At 35.0% G+C, this 22,032-nt stretch overlaps 2 protein-coding genes across 2 annotated transcripts; one reads left to right on the top strand and one right to left on the bottom strand.

Moving 5' to 3' along the window:
- The first annotated feature begins 4 nt into the window (after positions 1–4).
- LOC145724364 (disintegrin and metalloproteinase domain-containing protein 10-like) lies at positions 5–21,943 on the top strand. The gene is made up of 16 exons (XM_081972603.1): positions 5–344; positions 1,401–1,536; positions 3,642–3,763; positions 5,674–5,944; positions 6,098–6,323; positions 6,581–6,680; positions 8,651–8,791; positions 11,931–12,055; positions 12,150–12,278; positions 12,336–12,504; positions 15,336–15,505; positions 15,569–15,736; positions 15,793–15,979; positions 16,931–17,121; positions 18,692–19,098; positions 19,153–21,943. The coding sequence occupies exons 1-16, from the start codon at positions 224–226 to the stop codon at positions 19,718–19,720; spliced, it is 3,231 nt and encodes a 1,076-aa protein (XP_081828729.1). The 5' UTR covers positions 5–223; the 3' UTR covers positions 19,721–21,943.
- On the bottom strand, positions 8,784–11,333 carry LOC145724387 (uncharacterized). Its single transcript, XM_081972656.1, has 8 exons — positions 11,214–11,333; positions 11,032–11,154; positions 10,151–10,245; positions 9,730–10,094; positions 9,466–9,683; positions 9,218–9,408; positions 9,068–9,136; positions 8,784–9,015 (listed from the first exon to the last, which is right to left on the bottom strand). Exons 1-8 carry the CDS (start codon positions 11,256–11,258, stop codon positions 8,805–8,807), a joined length of 1,317 nt encoding a protein of 438 aa, XP_081828782.1. The 5' UTR covers positions 11,259–11,333; the 3' UTR covers positions 8,784–8,804.
- Positions 21,944–22,032: the final 89 nt, after the last annotated feature.

Raw genomic sequence — 22,032 nt, 5'->3', positions numbered from 1 at the left:
CGACGTCCACGTTTCAGGTTTAGGAGAATTCACTGAATTCAGTTCGAAGGTTTAGTATACCGTAGATCGCGGCGCTGTTCGGTCATATACTGGCCACGCCCGTTTATTTTTTTATATAGTAAATAGTGGCCTTTACGAATTTATTTAATTTTTTCTTAAATCCGGACGAATCGGCACTAACAATTCGTCTAAAAATGCGCGTCCATTTCGGACGGGCCTTACCATGTTCCTCGATAGCAAAAACGTGAAAACTCCTTGGTTGGTGTACTGTTGTTGGGTTTTTACCATATCGTGGTCGTGGGACGGCGGCCAGTCATCACCGTTACCTGTAAAACCTCGCGAAGGTATAATTTACATTGTAATATACAAGACATACTAATTAATTATATTTAGTTAGTATCTAGTCATTGTTTTATTGTCTATTAGTTTTTATTTTTTCTTCTATTTAGATTAACTTACATAAACATACATAGAGTTTATTGACATACTTTTTTACCAATGCATATTTTTTAGTTTATATTCAATTTCTACATTAAAATTTCTTCCCAAAATGATTTGTGAAAAAGTGCCCAATTGAAAAGATCAAATTGTTGGAATATTAATCATTTTTTTTTTCAAAACATTTTGCAAAATATATTTAATTTAATTTTAGGGGCCTATTAAAATTTATGAAAAGTTCAAAATTATCCAACCAAAATCGACCGTAAAAGAACAGGACCATTATTGCAATAATATTGCTCACCATCAGCTGAAGCATAATGAAAAATATGTAATATGGTAAAAGACATTAAACTGTTTATGTTTTTAATTTAACATTATTACTATACAAGTGTCTCAATAGCGAGAATAAGATCTGACTTGCTTTGACAATACTACATAAATGATAAAAACAAAAGCACTTCAGATACAGCACTACTACAGTTTTTTCAAATGTTTTGTCAGACACTTTTGGTAAATAACTCCGTTCTAAGGCCGTTTAGGGCAAAACACTATTTCATGGTTTTGGAAAGAAATTTAATTCTCTACAACTTTAGTCTCTTAACGTTTTCCTAAATTTTGCACAGTACTCGAGTTACGGAGGATTGAAGTTCCGTTACGTATAATATTCATTCAGACATTTGTCTTCTTGAACACTCTTTGAAAAAATTAACTAAATTTAGATTTTGCCTTTACACAAAATATGATCATTCGTTTTGAAGTTATAATATTTTTGATGTGAATATGGTATAGAGAAAATCAAAACTTTTTAAAGTTACCCTTATTTGAAGTGCACCATTCGAAAGAGCATAAGTCCTCCAAAACATGTTGAAGGTGTACATTTATTCGGATTTTAGTAAAATAATTTTTGCAACTTAATGCTGATCAAGATAAGTTAATGAAAGATAATTTTTTTTTGGCAGTTTTTGATCTCAATTCCTGGATCAGACACTACGATGTGGCCTCTTATGATCACCTTCTTCTGGCCAATCAGCATCGAAGGGTGCGAAGGGCGACACCAAGTAATGAAATTAAGTTACAGCTGACAGGACTAGATAGGTAAGCATCTTTAGACTTTTTAGACACTTTTTTGGATCAAAATCAAATTGTTTGTATACTTTTGTAAGTGCATGTTTTATGTTTGTGGTGGGCTGGTTCAAAAGGGTTTTGGATCATCTGCACAATGGATTAATTGTATACAGGGTGGTCCAGTTTTAAGTGGAATTAATTCACCATTTGATAGCCAATCAAAAAATAAGTTGACTTGCATTGTGTCATTTTTCTGAAAAACGTTTCCTAAGGAAGATACAGTCCTCCAAATTTCAATTTAAAAAATCGTTTTATAGTTTAAAACTGAACATTCAAAACTTGTGAAAGTCCAAATTTGTACTTTTTTTACTACTAGGAATGATCTTATGATTCGCTTTCTCAGACTGCCATCCTTGTTGAGTGTCTGAAACTGGCATTCAAGAACTAAAAAAAGGCCGGAAATCAAGACAAAGATTGTATTGTGCATGAAACTCATTTTTTACTACTAAAAATAATATAAAAGTTGACTTTTAATGCTAGAACTGACTTTACTAGAACTAAAGAGAGTCCAAAAGTATATTTTCAAGACTTTAATTGGTGTACAACTCAATTTTCTTCAACTTTCAACAAGTCAAGAAGTAAATTAAATTTTCGGACTATTTTATTTCTAAAAATTAGTTCGCAAGACTATTATTGTAGCATTTGGTACCAAAATTTTTTACTTTTATTACTGAAGAAACTTGACTTTTGGAAATAATCTTAAACTCGATTTTTCAGTCTTAAAAAGCACTAAAAACAGTCTGAATTTCTTAGAGATGCTACAATTTATTGCACCTATGAGTGTAGAAGTCAATTTAATAGTGAAGAAGCTTGAAATAACATTTTCAAGACTATGGTCAGTGGACACACTGGCTTTTAGGCCTGATAAGTCAAAAACTTTGTAAAGATAGTCTTGAAACTCGATTTGAGGCACTGAAAACAGCCTTAAAACACTAAAAACGATTCTAGTTTATTAAGAAATACCCGAATTTTTAGCACTGAGGTGTCTAGAAGTCGATTTAATAGTGACAAAGCTTGGAATGCCATTTTAAGTCTATGAAGAATGTAAAAAATGTTTTTTAAGTTTGCTATGTCAATAACTTGGTGAAGATAGTCTTGAAACTCGATTTTCCAAGCTGAAAGCAGTTTTGAAGCACTAAAAATAGTCCAGAATTCGAAGAAAATGAAAAGCAAAGTAAAAAGCACGAAAAGTTCGTTTTCAAGACAATTTTCATGAATTTAATGTGAATGTCCTACATCTAAGACTATTTTCAAGACTAAAATATTGAAATTTGTCTTCAAATTATGAAAACTTACTTCAAATTAAGCTTCTGATGTCACTTTTCATTAGTTCAGTCACATTTTGGGGTTCAAGTCAATTTTTAAGGGTTAAATGTATGAATTTGTAGTAAAAATTCTTGAAAAAGTAGTTTTTATGTCTACAAGGCAATTTTTAGTATTAAAGTCTCTCGATTTGCATGAAAACAGGTTACAAACACAATTTTTAAGCTTCTGAAATGTTTATAGGACTGTATTTTCCTTAGGAAGCACTTATCAGGAAAATGACATAATGAATGTCAACTTACTTTTTAATTGGCTATGGATTGGTGAATTATTGACATTTAAAACCTGACCACCCTGTATAACTGTCTAAATTCATAGACAAAGAATACAATACAGGTGGCTCAAACATCAATTTAGAATTATGAACCAAAACAAATCTCAAAAATATTGTAAAATCTGTAGGTACACAATCTGTATAATTTTTTTAATCATATGGATTCAAATAAAGTTTTTTAACAAAGTAAATCTGATTATAACAATAATTATCGAACCCTTCTCGTTGGTTGCTAAAGTCAATAAGCGTAATACCGGGTGTAGGCGGCGGTTCAGTGGTTTAACGAACTTATACATGGGTCCCTCCATGGGTTCACAACATCAGTCACCCATGTTTTTTTAAGGTTAAAAACCCATACGCCCAGGATATGTGCAAGTATCAGCTTTATATGGTGTTCCGTTACTAATTAGTATAGTAAAAACATTTTGAAGCCTATTCAATTGCATGGTTTTTTATAATATAATTATTATTGTTCCAGAATTTTTCAACTTACTCTTGTTCCTGATCCAACTATTTTTTCGGAGGATGTTTTGATAGAATCAACCAGTCGCGGACTTATAAATTTCACTAATGTTGTGGCATATACAGGCAAACTTGATGGTGAGTTCGTTTTTATGGTTGTCAATCATACATAATTTTAAGTTTGAAAATGCATTTAAAAAAGCCAATCAACGACCCAAAATACGTAAAAAAACCTGTTTGGTCTAAGGTTATTTATTCCAGGAACTAAACTCAGGTCAGGTAAATTGAATTAATAAAATGCGTGTCTCGGTTTAATGGAAGCCAAATAACAAACTTGGCAGCACAATGAAACTTTTGTTCGGCAAGACGCCGATTTCGCATCTATCCGATATCGGGGTTTTGTGAAAAATAACTTCTTATCGAAGTAAGAAAGTCGATTTGTCAGTGTCAAAAAAAAATTCTTATGACACTTTTTACCCCAAAAGCCACAAAGAAGGCAAATTCTGTTTATCTCGTTTCGGTAGTGTTTTCAATATGGCTGCCAACTGAAAGAAAAGTGAATAGAACTATTAAAACTAGTGTTTAATGACTGCAGAAACCATGTCCTTCGGTCTTCTGGCAACGATGTGACGATGTTATTGTTATTTGATTTACCGTATACATGTAAATTGACTTGGTAATCACATTTAACAACGGTACAAGGTTTTTCCTTCTAACAATAACAGTAAACCAGTAAAAGGTGATTTGATGACGACTGACTTGACTAAGTAGATTTTTACTGATTTTTTTGGTTCATCCTGTATATCGCTATGATGAGCGGAAAACCGTGTAACAGACAGAGAAACGTAGGTAATTGCATGCGCGGGAGAAAGACAGAAAACGAAAAAAATATCAAGTAGGCCATATTTTTAGCGCGCTGTTGCCATTATTCAATACCCTCAACAAACTTACTTACGGCGTTTGGCAACAGCGCGCTAAAAATATGGCCTTCTTGATATTTTTTCCGTTTTCTGTCTTTCTCCCGCTCATGCAATTACCTACGTTTCTCTGTCCGTTACACGGTTTTCCTATGGTCGCTTTTGGATTTACCACACCTGTATATTACTTTACACTTATGACAACAACAATATGGAGCTCTATAATAATTTTGTACTGAGTTATGATACTATATCAGCTTTAAGTTTTAAGACATTTTTTGTCGGATGCATTATTCTCTCAAAGTGGAGAAAATTAATTACATTGATTAATTAGTTTTCCGGACCGCTGATAGATTTTCCGAGAAAATTGGAAAGGCAATCGAGTGAAATTAATGTCCAACGATAGAAAATATTCGATATTGAATCAAAACGTTTGGCATTAAAGATGACATTTACCGAATGTTGAACAATTTTTCTACAGTTTTTTTATCATTTATTTCCCTTAAGGGAGGAAATTTTAAAACCTTTTTAACTGTCAGAAAAACTTTTACAGATATCCGACAAGGACTCAAAACACTTACTTTCTGGTTAAATCTGATAATATATTGTTCTTTCCCAACTCCCGTCGTATATAAAAGAGGAAGAGAAATTTGAGGGATCACGAAAGAAACTTTCTCTCCCGTATTCCTAAACGGTGGCGAGGGGGCCAAGTCTTTTTGGGGTCCCGGTTTGTTTTAGTAGTAAACCAGTGTCGCCCTGAAGATAGTTTGCCAACAACTTATTGATTGGTCGAATGTCTCTTATTTAATTTTGGTTGAGAGGGGATTTAGTTAGGGCAGATCCGGACTTGAAACTTTTTGCTTTTTTTAACTAAGATTTGGAAATATTGTGTGTTATGCCGGAAAGTTATTTGTTTATTACCGTAAATGCATATGAAAAATCACTACTTGAGATAAGGGTTAGGACGCCACTGTGCTTTCCACTTTATACAACTACGGAATACGGAACATTCATCACCTGTCCAAGGGTTGGGCACATTCTATTTTGTTGAGGGTTCATATTGATTTTTATGATTAGCTAACATCCTTAAATTTGATGAGTCAAAGGACAACTCTAAGCAAACTTTTTCAGGTGATGACGATTCTCTAGTTCACGGAATTGTGACCCAAGATGGGTTATTTGAAGGCACTATCCACACCAAAACCGAGGAACTTTACATTGAACCGGTTAGTCGGTACATTAACCAGGACATCGATAAGGAACCGACTTTCCATTCCATTATTTACCGAGTGAGGGACGTTAAGGACCCTCGGGTGGGATTCTCGTGCGCTTCGAACCGTTTATACCAGAAAACTCAACTCGGCCTTACATTGGAAAACAATAATATTCGAAGGAAAAAGCGGTAAGTGGATTAAACTGTACAGGTCTGTCCAATCTGATTATTTAACTGACAACTTGGTCAGGTTCACGTGAACGTGGTAACGTGACCTAAACTATCACAACAGATTTGATTAACGTTGTATACAATGTGATTTTAAATGCAGATTTTTTTCAGATGGGTCCTTCAAGCAGACGCTAAATCGCCCTACTACGACGATCTGATAATTTTCAATAGGACGTCGTTCAGACCGTTCGACGGCAATTTCGATCAGCAACCTATCGACGAAGTAATCGAAATCGGCAACCGAACGAACGTGGACGCGTCCGCTTTGATATTCAAAAACGTTTTTAAGCGGGCCACCGTCGATCCTAAAAAGACTACTTGTATGCTCTATCTGCAGGTAAGATTTCTACAATAATAAATCACTCCGCTGAACTTAATACCCATGAAACGCCAACTGTCACCGTAAAACAATGTTTGAAATATGAAAAAATTATTAAAACGAAGAATTCAGGGTTAAAATCTAATCCGAAAGTCATTGTGGAACGGTCCGGTGACTTTAGAAAAGCTAATTTTATGCTTTAACTTATTAATTGTTGATTGACAGTGTCCCATATAGTCTCTGTAGTTTGTTTATGACTATGTATGTATTTGCAGGCCGATCATATGTTTTTTCAAAAGTACGGGACCGAGGAAGCGTGCATTGAAGTCATGACAAGGCACGTGCAACGAGTGAACGCCATCTACCGGAATACTGGTAATAAATAAGACTTAACTTAATTAAATGCCGGCCAATAGGTTCTTACAAACTAGCCTACAAGTCTATAGACACTCAAATCCTTACACATTTTGGCCGCATTCGTTTTCATGCTCCATGAAGCGAGCAGAGCGAATGTGACGTCACAGAGTGACAGTTGGTCACATTATGGTTTTGCCAAATTACGTCATCGTGGCGTAACACTTGCTCTATGGAGCGTGAAAACGAATGCGGTCTTAAACTGTTTTAAATCGAAATTAGAAAAAGTCGAAATCGAAATTATATGTTTATTGAGTTTCTTTGTGAAGCAACTCTAATCAGAGGTCCCTCAAAACAGCATATAAACATAAATCTCTCAAAACATTTTTGAAATAGCCAAGTGTCTTAAACAAAAAACAATAACATCTGGTAGCAACAAAACATCAAAAATTTACTATAAATCTGACAACATTGCCTTTTTTCTACCACCTCAACTGGCCGCTGTTCTTAAATAAGTTTTACTGAAAGTACACAGCAACTTTGTGAAAAAATTATATTTTACCAAATAATGAAAAACTTTCAAAAAAAAAATGTTGATAGTTGTTATCTAACTAATGTATTAATGAAAACCATTAATAATTGAAATGGTTTAATAAAATTTAACCGAAATCACTGGCACCTTTGACAATGACAGTTAGCTGTCGGAAATGGCGGATAAGCTAACCTAGTGATAATTAATGTGCGTCTATTTCTGTCTGTTTAGTACAAATAAAAAAAGATAGAACTATACTATAATGAGCGTATTTGGTTGCCTATAATAAAATCGTTCATTAAAGTAAAACAATTGAAAAATGATGCATTGGGTCACCGCCTACTATACTAGAAAGCCTAGAAGGTGCTTGTCAAAAATTCCAATATGGCGGAAGTGGTGACAGTTTGCGTTTGTTTGTATTGTGGAAATTGAGTTTTTTGAGGATTAGGTGAATTTTTACGGTTTAAAATCAAAACTTGAGGTTATTTGCGTGAGTTATTTTTGTTTGCTGCCTTTCATAAGTTTTTCAAGCCGCATTGTAACAGCAATTCAGGAAAAAGCCCAACCGTGTCAGTTTTTTACTTTACAAAAAACCGGATCTAACTCAACAGTGGTTGAACACTTTGAAGTGGGATAATTTTACTCCAACACTATACTCAATGGTAAGTACCAGTGCTTTCTAGTACAGTAGACTTATTAGGTACTTGTTACATGCACAGGTATGTGAGTTACATTTTAAAGCATCCTTCAATGTGAGAGCAACAAAAATAATTTTTAATGAATGTTCTTGATAATAACATAAGAACCATTTACCAGTTTTGCTTACTTAGTTTCAAGGATTTACAGATTTTCTCATACTGAACAGTGTTTAAGCTAGTTTGCTGTGTGTTGTACTTTCCAGGACAAATGTTCTAACCAATTTGTTTAGGCTGGACTTGATTGTGTATAAAGAAGCTCTATCTATACATATCTGGATCAGGAATGAACCTTTTTTTGATTTTCCACTCACAACTTGCAATCAACTACACGAAACAATTAAAAAAAACATATTTTTTACTGCATCTGCATACTTTTGTGTATAAAACAAAAACCGCTAACGCCGCCATTAAAAGTGACATTTTAGGCTTTCTAGTATAGTGATTGGGTGCATTATCGAGATTCATTATCGGCTGTTAATACACGGTTGACGAAAAAAAAATCTAAAATGTCAACTCTATAACGATCGCTCTAATATATCAAAAGTCGGTATTTTCGGCGACTTATTTTCACCATATTTATCATCTTTCTCCACTTTTCCGAGGAGCACGTAATTTGCGAAGCCCTCAGTCAATTTATCACCAGAGGGCGCCAATAAAGCTTGCCGGAATTAGCGCCCCGTATTTATAAAGCTTTATTTTTACGTTGAGAAATTCGCCTTGACTCGATTGGCCAGTTTATTATATTGTCAATTCCGTTTCAGACTTTAACCAGGACGGCAAAAAGGACAACATCACTTTTATGGTTAAAAGGATTAAGGTGCACACGTTGGAGGCTTTGAAAGACCCGTCGTACAGGTTTCCGAATAATTACGGCGTGGAAAAGTTTTTAGAGTTGTTTTCGGGTAAGTTTACTTATTAATGTTGGTCGTAATAATAGTGGAACAGAATTTCAACGCATAAAATGCATAAACTGATGCCGATCATCAGTGAATAAATGGTTAGCAGACCGGTGATGTGCGAAAAAGTGATTTGATTCACTCCTGTTGTCGGTTGGTGTTGCACGTGGTTTCTAATCCATTTAGTTTCCAGTTTTCGGGAAATACCAGCACTACGCATTCGTAACATCCTTAAAAACAAACGAATTAGGGAGAAAAAGTTTGATTTTTTCTTTGGCTTACATGACTGAAATACTTTTCCGTTGATCAAACTTTTTCGAAAACACTATGTAGTTTCCTGTGTCAAAATATCTAAAACACAATAATTTCGATTTTTTGACCAATCATGTCAAAACATAATTTCAGTCAATTATTTAAAAACATTTCTTAAACCTTTGAGGAAGCAAAGTAACTGGACAGGTCACAAGCTGCAACACCCAACTCATAATAATCCTATTTTCCAAAATGGCCACTTTATCTTCACATAAGGCTTTCGGAATATTCTTCCAATCAACCATATCGTTAGGACATTTATCATTGTTAATCACAGGCTTCCATTGTGGCAACAAGGTATGTCTGGAATCCTAAAAAAAAACAATTTTTTTCTCTATTTATTGCTTAAAGGAAATCGTGAAACTTACAGTAAAACTGTCGTAAACAAACGTTATATTCCTCATGCAAAGCGAGTGAGTTTTCTTCTCGCTTATTTCATTAAAGTTTGAAAAAGGCATAGGACGATCGAGTACGGCCAAACTGGCCACCAAACTAGCACTCAAAGCGTAATAACACAAAACCCCAAAAATTAAAGCGAGCAAAATTACCAGTCTGGCCGTAAAACTGCGAAGTTTTAAGTCGTAACCTAAAAACTTCAGTTACACGTTTAAAACGCGATTGCACTCACTTACCAGTATTTAGAAAGGAAGCCACAACAGCCAAGTAGAACGTAGATATAGACAAAACGCTCCTTTCTGTTTTCGGCACCAATTTGTGCAAAATCACGCAGGAGAACCACAAAGTCACAGTTAACAATTTGAAAAAAACCAAAATATACAACCATAGTTTGGCGTTAATCGTTTTAAAATGTAAGTAATCAGCAGGTTTTCCTTCGGGGAGTTTAAAATATAAATGATACCAGTTTCGAAAGTATGGTTGGGAGAAAATCATGTTCGTAGTTTCTTCCGTGTAAACTAGAGCGCCAAGAAACACGTCCGCTTTGTTTTCTTCAATCAGTTCGCGGCCTTTTTTGAATCGAACAACTTTAAAGTTGGATCTAAAAGTTAAAAATAGCCTAAAACAATTTTACCACAATGATATGCTTATACTTACTTGAAACGCAAAGTTTCTCTCAGGATATTCCAAGTGTCACCTAAAAATCCTTCCAAATTTAACGTGTTTGAGTTCATTTCCAAGTACGGATCCAACTAAAAGCAAACTCAATTAAGAAGAATTAATATTAGTAAGGTAAATATATAAATGTGGCAACGTTTAGCTATCGCAAGATATGACCTGTGTGGTCAAAGATGCAGTTTTGGGTCTGTTAGCAATGTTATAACCTAACCTAACCCTCGAAACGTGCCTCCTGACGTCACAGAACGGCGTTGTCTGAAGTGACATTTATTTAAAAAACGTTAAACAAAATTTTGTTTTAATGGTCATGGCATGACTGATACTGATGACAAATATTCAAATTAACTTCAGAAAGAACATTAGTGGCACCACTGGCTCAGAAATTAGGTAAGCAGTCATGTTTAGCTGATAGACTGCTAAAAGCGCTTAATGGCAGCGAATGGGTGATTTGTTAAGCGGCTCGTTTGGTTTTAGTTTTCATAATTTGAAGTTGTGATTTATTGTGAATTACTTATAATTTTGTATTCTTAGAACATTCTGATATATTGTAACTGTAATCTTATCAAACAAAAACTATTAACACGTTAAAACTAAATGTCGTCGGTATAAGGTCTGTTCGCAGACAAAATCTCCAACTATAGTAATCAGAGAAATAGATACATCCATTGGTCAGAAAACGTCATAGTCACGTGAGCATTCAACCAATGAAACTTGACATTTGCTGTTTCTGAGTTGGAAACCAGTCAGGGATTGTTTCTGCGAACAGACCTAATGTCCCTGAGCACTTCTGACAGGAAATGTTAATATTTTGACGGTTAATTAAGTATTTCCATTTTTTTCCCAAAAAAAAATCGACTTACTTTATGCACTAGCACATCAATTGTCAAGTTACTCAAGTCAAGACTTTCTAGCTTCCAATAAGAATTGTTCAGTGTCTTGTTCCATATTCCAGATGGGTTCTCTGATCTTGTCAAATTGACTAACTACATTCAATTCAAGAAAAAAGTTTATAATAAAGTAAATTCAGTAAAAGTGTACTTACCATGAAATAAATAATGAAAAACCACCAAACTGCACGTAAACTCATTTTAAATTGAACTGTTTTTGGTGTTAATGTGAATGAAACTTAACTTAGATTTACATTTTTGTGGTAATAAGACAGTGTCGTACTTGCATTTTTCTTCAGTGAACAATTTAATGGAAAAGTATTGTAATGGGAACGGCACTGACTGACGTCTGTTCAGATTCCCACAATTCGTCATTTTGTATAATTGGCGGAAAAGCTCTTTAAATCATTTTCCATTTATATGGTTTTTCTTTATTTTCTTCTGGGGCTAAAAATTTAGATCAGAATGTAATTGGATTTTCTCAGAAAACTTTGTTTATTATTATAATTATATTATAGTTATGGTTATTTGCATTTTGTGAATGATAGATACTTGAGTTCTGTTAATTTTCTCGTATCAGGTATCGAATCGTTTTAATACTCAACATTTTTCAATCCATTTGATTCTCACAAAATATTCAAAAAGGGGGTTTTGCTATGCTGCTAATAAAACGGTGAAGAAACATCATTGAAATTCCAACGTCGTTGAGCCGGCAATAAAACTCCCCAGTTTTATTTGAGGCTCAACGTTCACGTCAAACAGGCGAAAAGTTTGAGGAGGTGTGCTTTTCCGTTCGCCTACATAATTACTACTCAAAAATGCGAATGAGGTTTTCCCAATATTAGGTTTCTGACGTGTAATTTTATTTCCAGAGGAGGATTACGACGCATTTTGTCTCGCCTACATGTTTACTTACCGGGATTTCGAAATGGGAACTTTGGGATTGGCTTGGACTGGCGATCTTAAAAATGCTGGCGGCGTTTGCGAGAAAAATGGGGTGAGTTTTTTCTATTTTCTTTAAAACTAGGATTTGTAGTTTCCGCCCCTTTGTGTGTGTTATTTGTATAAAAACTTTTTTTTTGTTTACACAGCACTACAGAGGAAGTCTGAAATCGTTAAACACCGGAATAGTTACTTTATTGAACTATGGCAAACACGTTCCACCTGCCGTTAGCCACGTAACTCTAGCCCATGAAATCGGACATAATTTTGGTTCACCTGTAAGTGTAATAATTTGCTGTTGCTGCATTTAATGCTTAATTCATTTGGTAAAAAAGCACGATCCGGAACAATGTACGCCGGGAGGAGAGGACGGCAATTTTATAATGTTCGCCCGAGCCACGTCGGGAGACAAAAAGAACAACAACAAATTTTCCACCTGCAGTCTCAAGAGCATCAACCCCGTCCTGAATTATAAAGCGCGAAGTGTTAAAGGATGTTTTACAGGTAAAACTCTTTTTCATCCCTTGCTTGTGTGGGAATACTAGTTAAGAAAATATTTTTGATTAATCAGAAACTCAATCTAAATTTAAATCAAAAGTTTGCATCAACGTAACACTGTGTGTTATGTGATTGGTCAAGAAAAAGCAGCAAACTGAAAGCTGCTTTTTGACTAATCACATCAAACTACCCACTCAACTGAAATGCGCATGCAGACAGCATAACCACAGTCACCGTATTAGTTTATTGTTACGAAAAGTAGTAGTCCATATGCCCACAGTGGAGTAGTGAGTGTAAGTGAAAGCAAAACTCAGAGTCGATCTCCACAAATATACAGGGTGGTCCAGTTTTAAATGTCAATAATTCACCAATCGATAGCCCATCAAAATGTCAGACCGTTTGACTAATTTTGATCAAATTTGGAACAAGCAATTATGAAATGAGTACTCGTTATGTGATGTGAATGACATTCTTCAAAATTGTTTAGACGCGTCGATATAGGGGGATAGTCTTTATTTTCTACGCTCACTGGGTATTATTCAAAATTGACAAAAATGTCTACTTGGGTTATTGTATTTTTTACTTTAAAATGGTTCAAAAGGATTCAAATCTGGTCATCTGTGAGGTTTTCGAGTTAATTTGTGACACTGAAAATAGTCAAAAAACCGGATTGTTGGACTAATGCTTACTGGCGTTCAATTTTTTAGACTATAAATAGTGTAAAACTGATCATTCAATTCAAACTTTTTTTTATTCAATTAAACACTAGTTACAGTCCAAATTTTTGATCAAGACTAATATTGTAGCATTTAATGCGAAAATTGTTTAATTTTATCAATGAAGCTTAATTTTTACTATAAAAAATACTTCAAAATTCGATTTTTCAGTCTTAAAGCACAGTGAAGCGCCTAGAAGTCAATTTAACACTAACAAAGCGTAAAATGGCATGTTTAAGCGTATGGAAAATGTAAAAATAGTTTTTTAAGTCTGCTATGTCAAAAACTTGGTGAAGATAACCCTAAAACTCGATTTTCCAAGATGAAAGCAGTATTAAAGCCCTAAAAATAGTCCAGAGTTCTAAGAAAATGAAAAGCAAAGTAAATAAACTTGAAAAGTTAGTCTTCAAGTCAATTTTCATGAATCTAATGTCAATATCCTGTATTTAAGACTAAAATATTGAAATGTAATTTCAAATTATGAAAACTTACTTACAAATTTTAAGCTTTTGATGTCACTTTTCATTGGTTCAGAGTCACTTTTTGGTGTCCAAGTCAATTTTCAAGGTTGAAATGTGTGAATTTGTAGTCAAAAATTCTAGATAAAGTAGTTTTTCATGGCTACAATTCAATTTTTCACTACTAAAGTCTTTCAATTTGTCTGAAAACTGTGAAAATTGATTACAAAGACAATTTTTAAGCCTCTCAAGTCAATTTTCACTGTTTCAAAGTAAATTTACTGGTTAATAAGTCAATTTTCAAAACTAAAGCCTTTCCATTTGTCTGAAAACTATGAAAACTGGCTACAAACGCATTTTTTAAGCTTCTTAGGTCAATTTTCACCGTTTTCAGGAAATTGTCTTGAAAACGGTTAAGTTGGGTTGGGTTGGTTTTGGGTCTTTGAACTCAATTATCTCGTAAACAAAGTTTCAAATCAGAATTTTATAAAAAATACTTATTTTGTTAAATTGAACAAGTAAATTAAAAAAAATTGAAATTTTTGAAAAATAAGGACAAGGTAGAAAAATTAACACACAGAGACACAACAGAAATGCTTTAAACGTCAATTTTGACAACTCTAGCACAGAAAAACATTTTTTACTGTATTTGACACTTTTCGGACAATTTTCAGTCCTTATGACGTGATTTCTGACCATTTCTAGATGAAAACAGTCTCTGTGACGTCATTTGACTATTTCAAGACACCAGAAATACTTTAAACGTAAATTTTGACAACTCTAGACAGAAAATCATTTTTTATTGTATTTGACACTTTTTGGTCAGTTTTCAATCTTTTTGGCGTCATTTCTGACAAATTCTAGTCAGAAGCGGTCGCTGTGACGTCATTTGACTAATTCAAGACACTAAAAAGGCTTCAAACGTCAATTTTGACAATTTTAACACCGAAAAACAATGATTGACTGTATTTGACAGTATAAGACCCCAGAAATGCCTAAAAAGTCAATTTTGACAACTCAAACACTATGTATTTGTTCCAAATTCGATTAAAATTGCTCCAGTGGTCTGACAGTTATGGCAAGAAACCGATTTTTTAAACTGAACTTTTATGGACTGTATTTTCCTTGAGAAGCATTTTTCATGAAAATGACATAATGTATGTAAACTTATTTCTTGATGGGCTATCGAATGGTGAATTATTGACATTTAAAACTGGACCACCCTGTATATTAAATAAGTTGTTATCTGCCTAACATGTTTCGGGTGTATTCAGACACCCATCTTCAGAGGCTGAAAGTTGTACAGTATGTTGGTTAATTACTTACAAAGCTAAGGACATGGAAGCCTATCTTAACTAGATCACTAGTCTGCTGACTGTCATTCTACAAGGGGGAACAGCTGAACTTATTGTTAGTTTTTGATCACAGCGACTTAACATCACTACATTCTTATCCTTTACTAACGTCACAGCTAAAGCTATGTTTGGTAACAACGAATTGATATTTATATCGCTAAACAGCTGATTAGTAATGGGTTCCAAAAACGGTTTTTAGAACGCTTCTAGATGGAAATCTTTATAATTCAGCTTAACTGAACAGTTAGGGCAATTTAATTAACAAATAAATTTACCTGGCTTTACAACTTGTAAAATCTCTGTCACAGAACCGAAAGGTGCAATTTGTGGTAATGGCGTGGTTGAAGATGGAGAAGAATGTGACTGCGGATGGGAGGAAGATTGTCGTGATCAGTGTTGTTTCCCAATGAGAAGAGTTCCACCTATCGACGAACCGCCTTGCAGTCTCACTCCGAGAAGCATTTGCAGTCCATCTCAAGTAGGTTTAGCAAATTTACGGGCAGTTAACGTGGTTTTTGACCATCCATTGTGATTATTATAGGGACCTTGTTGTACTGTGGATTGTCAGGTTAAATTCGGCGACAAGTGTCGAGACGATAACGGTTGTCGAGATGAAAGCTTTTGCAATGGCAAAAATCCACACTGTCCTCCATCCATTAATAAACCGAACAAAACTATTTGCAATAAGGAATTCGTTTGTTTCATGGGGGTAATGTTTTCAATACTAGCTGTTCAAGGTTTATTAACTTTTGACACAATTTCTAGGAATGTACCGGATCGATTTGCTTGGCGTACGGTTTAGAATCGTGCCAATGTATCCCGCAAAAGGGCGAACCGAAAACGAAAGCCTGCGAACTGTGCTGTAAATTGCCAGGCGACAATCAACCGTGCCGATCCAGTTTCGATTGGAACGAATCGCCTTACGATGTTCCTGACATGTTTGCCAAACCAGGTTAGTTTTGTCCACCTTGTTAATCAAATCAAATCAAAATACGCTTTATTGTTTTTTTAACTAAAAATAGTTGTAAACAAAGCCATACTATACACATACAAATAAAGATAAAAATACAAATTCACCAACCCACAGTCACGTTATCACTAACATGTAAGTATAAAAGTTTAGTATAAAAACAATAAGACAATTAGAAATTTAAAACCGTTCCTCATAATATTCACTAACATTATAGTAGGCTCTCTCAATGAGCAACATCTTGACCTCCTTTCTAAATCTGCCCCCCTCAGAAATCTTTCTGATGCCAGTAGGCAAATGATTGAACAGCCCAAGTCCATTATACACCAATGAGTTAAGCACCTGAGAGGTCACCGGAATAGGTAATGGCAACATATATGACTGCCTGGTGACATAAGCAGACAAACTCTCACACAGGGTCGTGCCGTACTTCTTATGCATCAGGAACACCGTTTCCAAAATAAACAAAGCTGGCAATGTAAAAATTCTGTTTGCAACAAAGAGCGGCCTGCACGAGTCACCAGGTTTTGCCCCGCTTAAGTACCTAACCGCTCTTTTCTGCAAGACAAATACCGCATGCAGAAGCCGTCCAGTGCAGGATCCCCAAAAACATACGCCAAAACGCAAGTGGGACTCTATCAATGCGAAATATGCTTGCCTTGATAAGCCTTTATCCAGCTCATTTGAAATTATTCTTACAGCATAACAGTTGGATGATAACTTTTTATTGAGGGTCTTTATATGGCATTCAAACTTTAATGCGTCATCCACTATTAGTCCCAAGAATCGGCTTTTTGAGTTGTTTCTTTCAATAATTGGTTTTCAACATACACAGGACCCAAATTACATTTAAATGACATAACATTTGTCGTTAGAATATCAAGCGACAATTAGTTAAATCGGCGCAATCTTGAAATTCTCGTACTGTTTCAGGCACACCCTGTAACGATTATTCCGGTTACTGTGACGTTTTCCAAATGTGCAGGGAAGTGGATCCTTCCGGACCTTTGGCAACGCTGCGCAAATTGTTGCTGAGCGAAGAAAGTATTGCCGGTTTCAAAAAGTGGATAATGCATTATTGGTATGCGGTGGCCGCCATTTTAGTTGCCATAATTTCATTATTGGTAAGTAGTAGAAAAAAATCGAGTCAATGATAAAAAAGAGTTATGGTCTTCCATTGGTTTCCATAATGGATGGTGAACCATCCTGTTTAATTAATACAGTTTTTATTAACAGATCAAAGTTTTACTGTCTCTTAGAAGCTACAAAACTAGTCAGTAAGTGAAACTCAACCTCGAATATCGCTAGATTTTTTATAGAAACATCCAATATCATTAAACCAATTTCAGGGATACTGCCCATTACACTACGTAGCAAAATTTGGGTCATGTTTGGTCCAATGGACTAAAAGTGTTTTCAAAAGTGTTTTTTTTTGGCTTCCTTGGGTCCCAAATAGTGAAAAGCGGCTATTGAGAGCTCTCGGAAAATTGTAATAAGCTCGGGAGAATCGAAAAATGGTACTTTTTAAGTTTTTGCCAAAATTTGCGCTATATTTTAGCGAGGAGAAGAAATATTTGGTATTTTGGTCAATGTGAGACTTTAGGAGGGTCAAGATATTTTAAAAGTTAATCCAAGATTTTGGTAGGGTTGCCTAACCTATAACCTACTTAAATTAGTCCATTTTGGGCCAATTTTTACCCATTGTAAGCGTTTTTTCAAGATTTTTTTAAGATAACTTAATAATTTGATTTTTTGACCGGAAGGAAGGTCCATAGTAAATACAACAAATTCACCAGTATTTTGAACTGCAGTAACTTAATATATTGCTTGTAAATGTAATAATATTAGTGGTTCTGTGGGGGTATTTCTTTATTTTTTATTTCTTGGTGTAAACTAGTAGTTATTGAAAGTAGGCAATATCGAATTTTGTTATAGCAAAAATTCCAAAATCGTAAAAGTCCATGTTTTTAGCTAAATTTACGATAGTTTTTGATATTTTAGCCAAGCCCATTGGTGTCGAGCAATTCTTTTATATTTAGTATGGATCTTCCTTTGTCCTTTTATCTAGTACCGATAACAATTCGAAAAAATCCTTGAACTGAGTAAAAATTGGCTTAAAATGGCCTAATAAGTAGATTATGGGTTAGGAAACCCAACCAAAATCGTGGGTTGGCTTCTTTTGAGGTCCTCTGACCAACCTCACATTGACCAAAACACCGAAAATTTCTGCTTACTGCTAAAATATAGGGCAAATTTCTGCAAAAACTTAAAAAGTGCGTTTCCCGACTTTCCCGAGTTTATGCCAATTTTTCGAGAGCTCTCAAAGACAATTTCCCACTATTTGAGACCCAAGAAACCAAAAGAAAACACGTTTTGTCGATGGGACCAAACATGACCCAAATTTTGTTACGTTGTGTTAGCACACCGTGACGTCATTTGACACTTTATCACATGACAGCTCTGTGAATACATTGCCTAATTATCAAACTACGTCACGGTAAATGCCTCAAGATGGCAACAATTGAATATTAGCTGTAATTGGTCTATTTTTACATCTGACAACTAGAATTCTCTGTCATTGGCCTGAGAAACTCACATATTCGTTCAGCTGGCTAGCTAATGCAAATTGATAATTGATAAACATTCTTAATATCCCTATTCAGGTTGATTTACTAATTTGGCTAAACTTTGCAGATTTTAAGCACTAAATATCTGGGAAAACGTCCCCGAGTCAAACTAAAATCGGTGACAATTATGCACAAACAAACGACGGATGCGGTGCGTTTACCAGAGGGACGTGACGGCGTTATCATCCATCAGGGAATCCGGTCCAAGGTGCCTTTGAAAAAGCGCGTTCGCGACGGACGCATCAAAAGAAAGCGGAAAAGTGGCAAAACCAAAGAGAAACCGTCTAAAAATTCCAAATCCTCGAATAACGCACTCAAAAAAGACACCGTGGTTGAAACTGCTAAAGAAAACAAAACTGTCACTGTGATTTCGTCGTCAGTTGGTAACGGTCAGAAGAAGAAGAGGATAAGCGCCGCAATTGGTGCCAGAGAGAGTGAGAAGAAGAAAGATGGATTAGAGGTGGTGTCTAATAAGTAAGTTATTGATTTAAAACTAGTTGTAGCTTTTTTTCATTTGTAACTTTGCAGCAAACTAAGAAAGTCGCCGTCAAAAACGAAAAAGAAGAAAACTGAAATTATCGACTACAGCTCCATTCAGCCGGACATAAATGGAAAAAATGAAAGTTCCGCCGGCACTGGTGCGGTTCACGCTAACGTCACGACCGAATCAACCGATCCGGTGGGCAAAGTGCACCACTGGCTCAAAAACCAGTACAGACTGCCCAAATCCAAGAGCACTCCAGTGGGATTAACCGCGGTGAGAACGGCCAAACCAATCAGACCGGACAAAACTAAATCCAAAAGCGCGACCAACATCCAAAACGATAAAGACAAAATGCGCGTTCAGGTCGTGTACAAACCGCCGTTTAAATTCAGTCTCAAATTGCGCAAACCAGAGAAAAACGTAATTCTGGAAAAAGTGAGAAAAACCTCTTCGAGACCGGCCGTTTTAGTGCAGAGCCCCGTTGCCACACCACCAGCTCCCAATGTTGCTGTTGATTTGGCAACTGTGGACATTGATTCTAACATACATACCGTCCAAAGCGATCTAGATGTTTTGCTCTCTGATGAGAACGATTATGTCGATATAGATTAAGCAAGCCTAACGTATTTTTTAAAAAAAGCCCACATTAGGCTAAATAAAAGTAACAAATAATATACAGGGTGTTCCATCAAGAAGAAGTGATGATGTTAACGGTGACGTCATATTGAAATTCACTTATGTCTTAGATTAGTTGTTAAGATTTTAAATAACATTTCGTGATTGCCGGCTTAAGCGTTTTTTGATTTAAAAAACGTTTTTGTTGAACCAAACATAATTTTGTAGAGCATTTTTAAAAAACTACTTTTTTTGTTACCGACAGATGATTGTCACGTGACACCGGTTTGGTGTTTAATATGTTCGGTATACACACATTGTCAAATTACGGACAGTGGAGTTATTTCTGAACGTGGCTCCGAACCAGCATAAACATTCACGAATTTAAAAACTGGTAAATAACATACGTCAATGACGTCAGATTCTCACTTAGTTCACACTTAATAGAAAAGGAACGACAATTATTACGTCACTCCCACTAGCCTTGGGACGGACTTTGATAAGTTTAAAAATATCTGAGATAAAGAGTGACTCAAAAATGATAATTTTCAGTTTTAAACTACAACCTTATATCTCTTAGAATATGGATCGAAAATGGGACACCCTGTACGTACATTTTGTCAGAAAAGCTGATCAGTTTTTCTTATACAGGTGTGGTAAATCCAAAAGCGACCATAGGAAAACCGTGTAACGGACAGAGAAACGTAGGTAATTGCATGTGCGGGAGAAAGACAGAAAACGAAAAAAATATCAAGTAGGCCATATTTTTAGCGCGCTGTTGCCAAACGCCGTAAGTAAGTTTGTCGAGGGTATTGAATACTTACGGCGTTTGGCAACAGTGCGCTAAAAATATGGCCTACTTGATATTTTTTTCGTTTTCTGTCTTTCTCCCGCGCCTGCAATTACCTACGTTTCTCTGTCCGTTACACGGTTTTCCTATGGTCGCTTTTGGATTTACCACACCTGTATAACTTTTTATGGTATTTAATGGCTGTGCAGTTACATTTATGTTTTGTAATATTTAATTTTCTCTTATAAATACTATAAATACTGCAGCAGTACCAAATGCAACAGCAACTTCAATCATATCCTAACCTATATTTAAATATAGTAGTAACTATTTTGTTTTATCGGGGTTACGTAAAACGGTGATTGAATGGTTTTTGTTACTTGTAACAAATTTTAATAGTCACTCTGTATTATTAGGGTGAGCTTGTAGAATAGCGTTTTACGTATTTCGTGTGATATTTAATGAATCATTCCTTTTAACCACTAACTTAATACTCTGCTGTGATCCTTTCAATTTGGTTTTTTTTTACACTGAAGAATTGAAGCAGCCGATTAAACTACAAAATATCAACGGTAAAAACAATATTATAAGTTCACATGTGCTGTGTTTGTGAAAAGATGTTTTTTACCAATTACAAACTACCCACAGTGGTGAAATTTACGCAAAAAGATTCACAGTGTCAGTAATAATAGTACCACAGTTGTACTTTATTAATGGTCACTTTTATTAACAAAGATCACGTTAAACTATCATAAAAAACAATCTACCTGCAACTGACTATCTAATTCATATAAGTTTTACTATTATTTCTTACATTTTGTTAAACATTTAGAGCGTAAAAAACTGCATTTTTCAAGGTATATACGGGATGTCCCAATTGTTAAAACTATACCATATTTCCCTATAAATACAGGTTGAAATTGCGAAATAATATGGACAAACGACATTCTAACTAGGCGCTCTCCACCAAAAACTATGTTGCCAGAGAGTTTTCCATACTGTTTTTTCTTCTGTTGCGGTAGCAAATGTATCTGGCAACATAGAAACTGAAGTTTTCTACACCTGTATTAACATGTATATAGTGCCAAAAAATGTGTTGTAGAAAAACTATTATTCTCGCTTTTGATACGGAAACATATGTTAGATATTGATGATTATAAATGGTGTATTTTTTTATAATAACTATTTAAAATGCCAAAAAATCGCAAATAAGAACAATTATACTACTCAGTGTGTCAATTCAGTTCTTTGAGTGAAAATGCTGTTTAATTCCCAATTGATCAGCCTATTGAAAAACGACGATAATTTTTGTTGATTAATAAATTTTATATAAAAATATAATATGCGAAATATCAGTAACACAGTCTAATCACTTGAATGTTGTAATAATTGTGTTTTTTTTTTCAAAGTAAACTATTTTTTACTTATTATCAGGAGTGTTTTTCTTTTACCAAGAATTTGCAGTGTTGGAAATACAGTGTGGTCCAAATTGGTGATGCATGTATGGGGATATCCGTTA

The sequence above is a fragment of the Ips typographus genome, linkage group LG2, assembly GCF_016097725.1.
Source record: "Ips typographus isolate SLU linkage group LG2, UJ_Ityp_2.0, whole genome shotgun sequence".
Lineage (NCBI taxonomy): Eukaryota > Metazoa > Arthropoda > Insecta > Coleoptera > Curculionidae > Ips > Ips typographus.
The sequence above is the reverse complement of the archived record's forward strand: the minus strand, read 5'-3'. Positions and strand labels throughout refer to the sequence as shown.

What these genes read in the sequence shown, in the direction of transcription:
- LOC145724364 (XM_081972603.1), top strand. Translation starts at nt 224, where the DNA reads ATGTTCCTCGATAGCAAAAACGTGAAAACTCCTTGGTTGGTGTACTGT. An exon ending in GACATAATTTTGGTTCACCT is followed by an intron (nt 12,279 to 12,335) that starts GTAAGTGTAATA and finishes TTGGTAAAAAAG; the next exon opens with CACGATCCGGAACAATGTAC. An exon ending in TGTTAAAGGATGTTTTACAG is followed by an intron (nt 12,505 to 15,335) that starts GTAAAACTCTTT and finishes TCTCTGTCACAG; the next exon opens with AACCGAAAGGTGCAATTTGT.
- LOC145724387 (XM_081972656.1), bottom strand. Translation starts at nt 11,258, where the DNA reads ATGAGTTTACGTGCAGTTTGGTGGTTTTTCATTATTTATTTCATG. An exon ending in TTGATGTGCTAGTGCATAAA is followed by an intron (nt 10,246 to 11,031) that starts GTAAGTCGATTT and finishes GTTTGCTTTTAG; the next exon opens with TTGGATCCGTACTTGGAAAT. An exon ending in CGGAAAAGTATTTCAGTCAT is followed by an intron (nt 9,016 to 9,067) that starts GTAAGCCAAAGA and finishes TTTGTTTTTAAG; the next exon opens with GATGTTACGAATGCGTAGTG.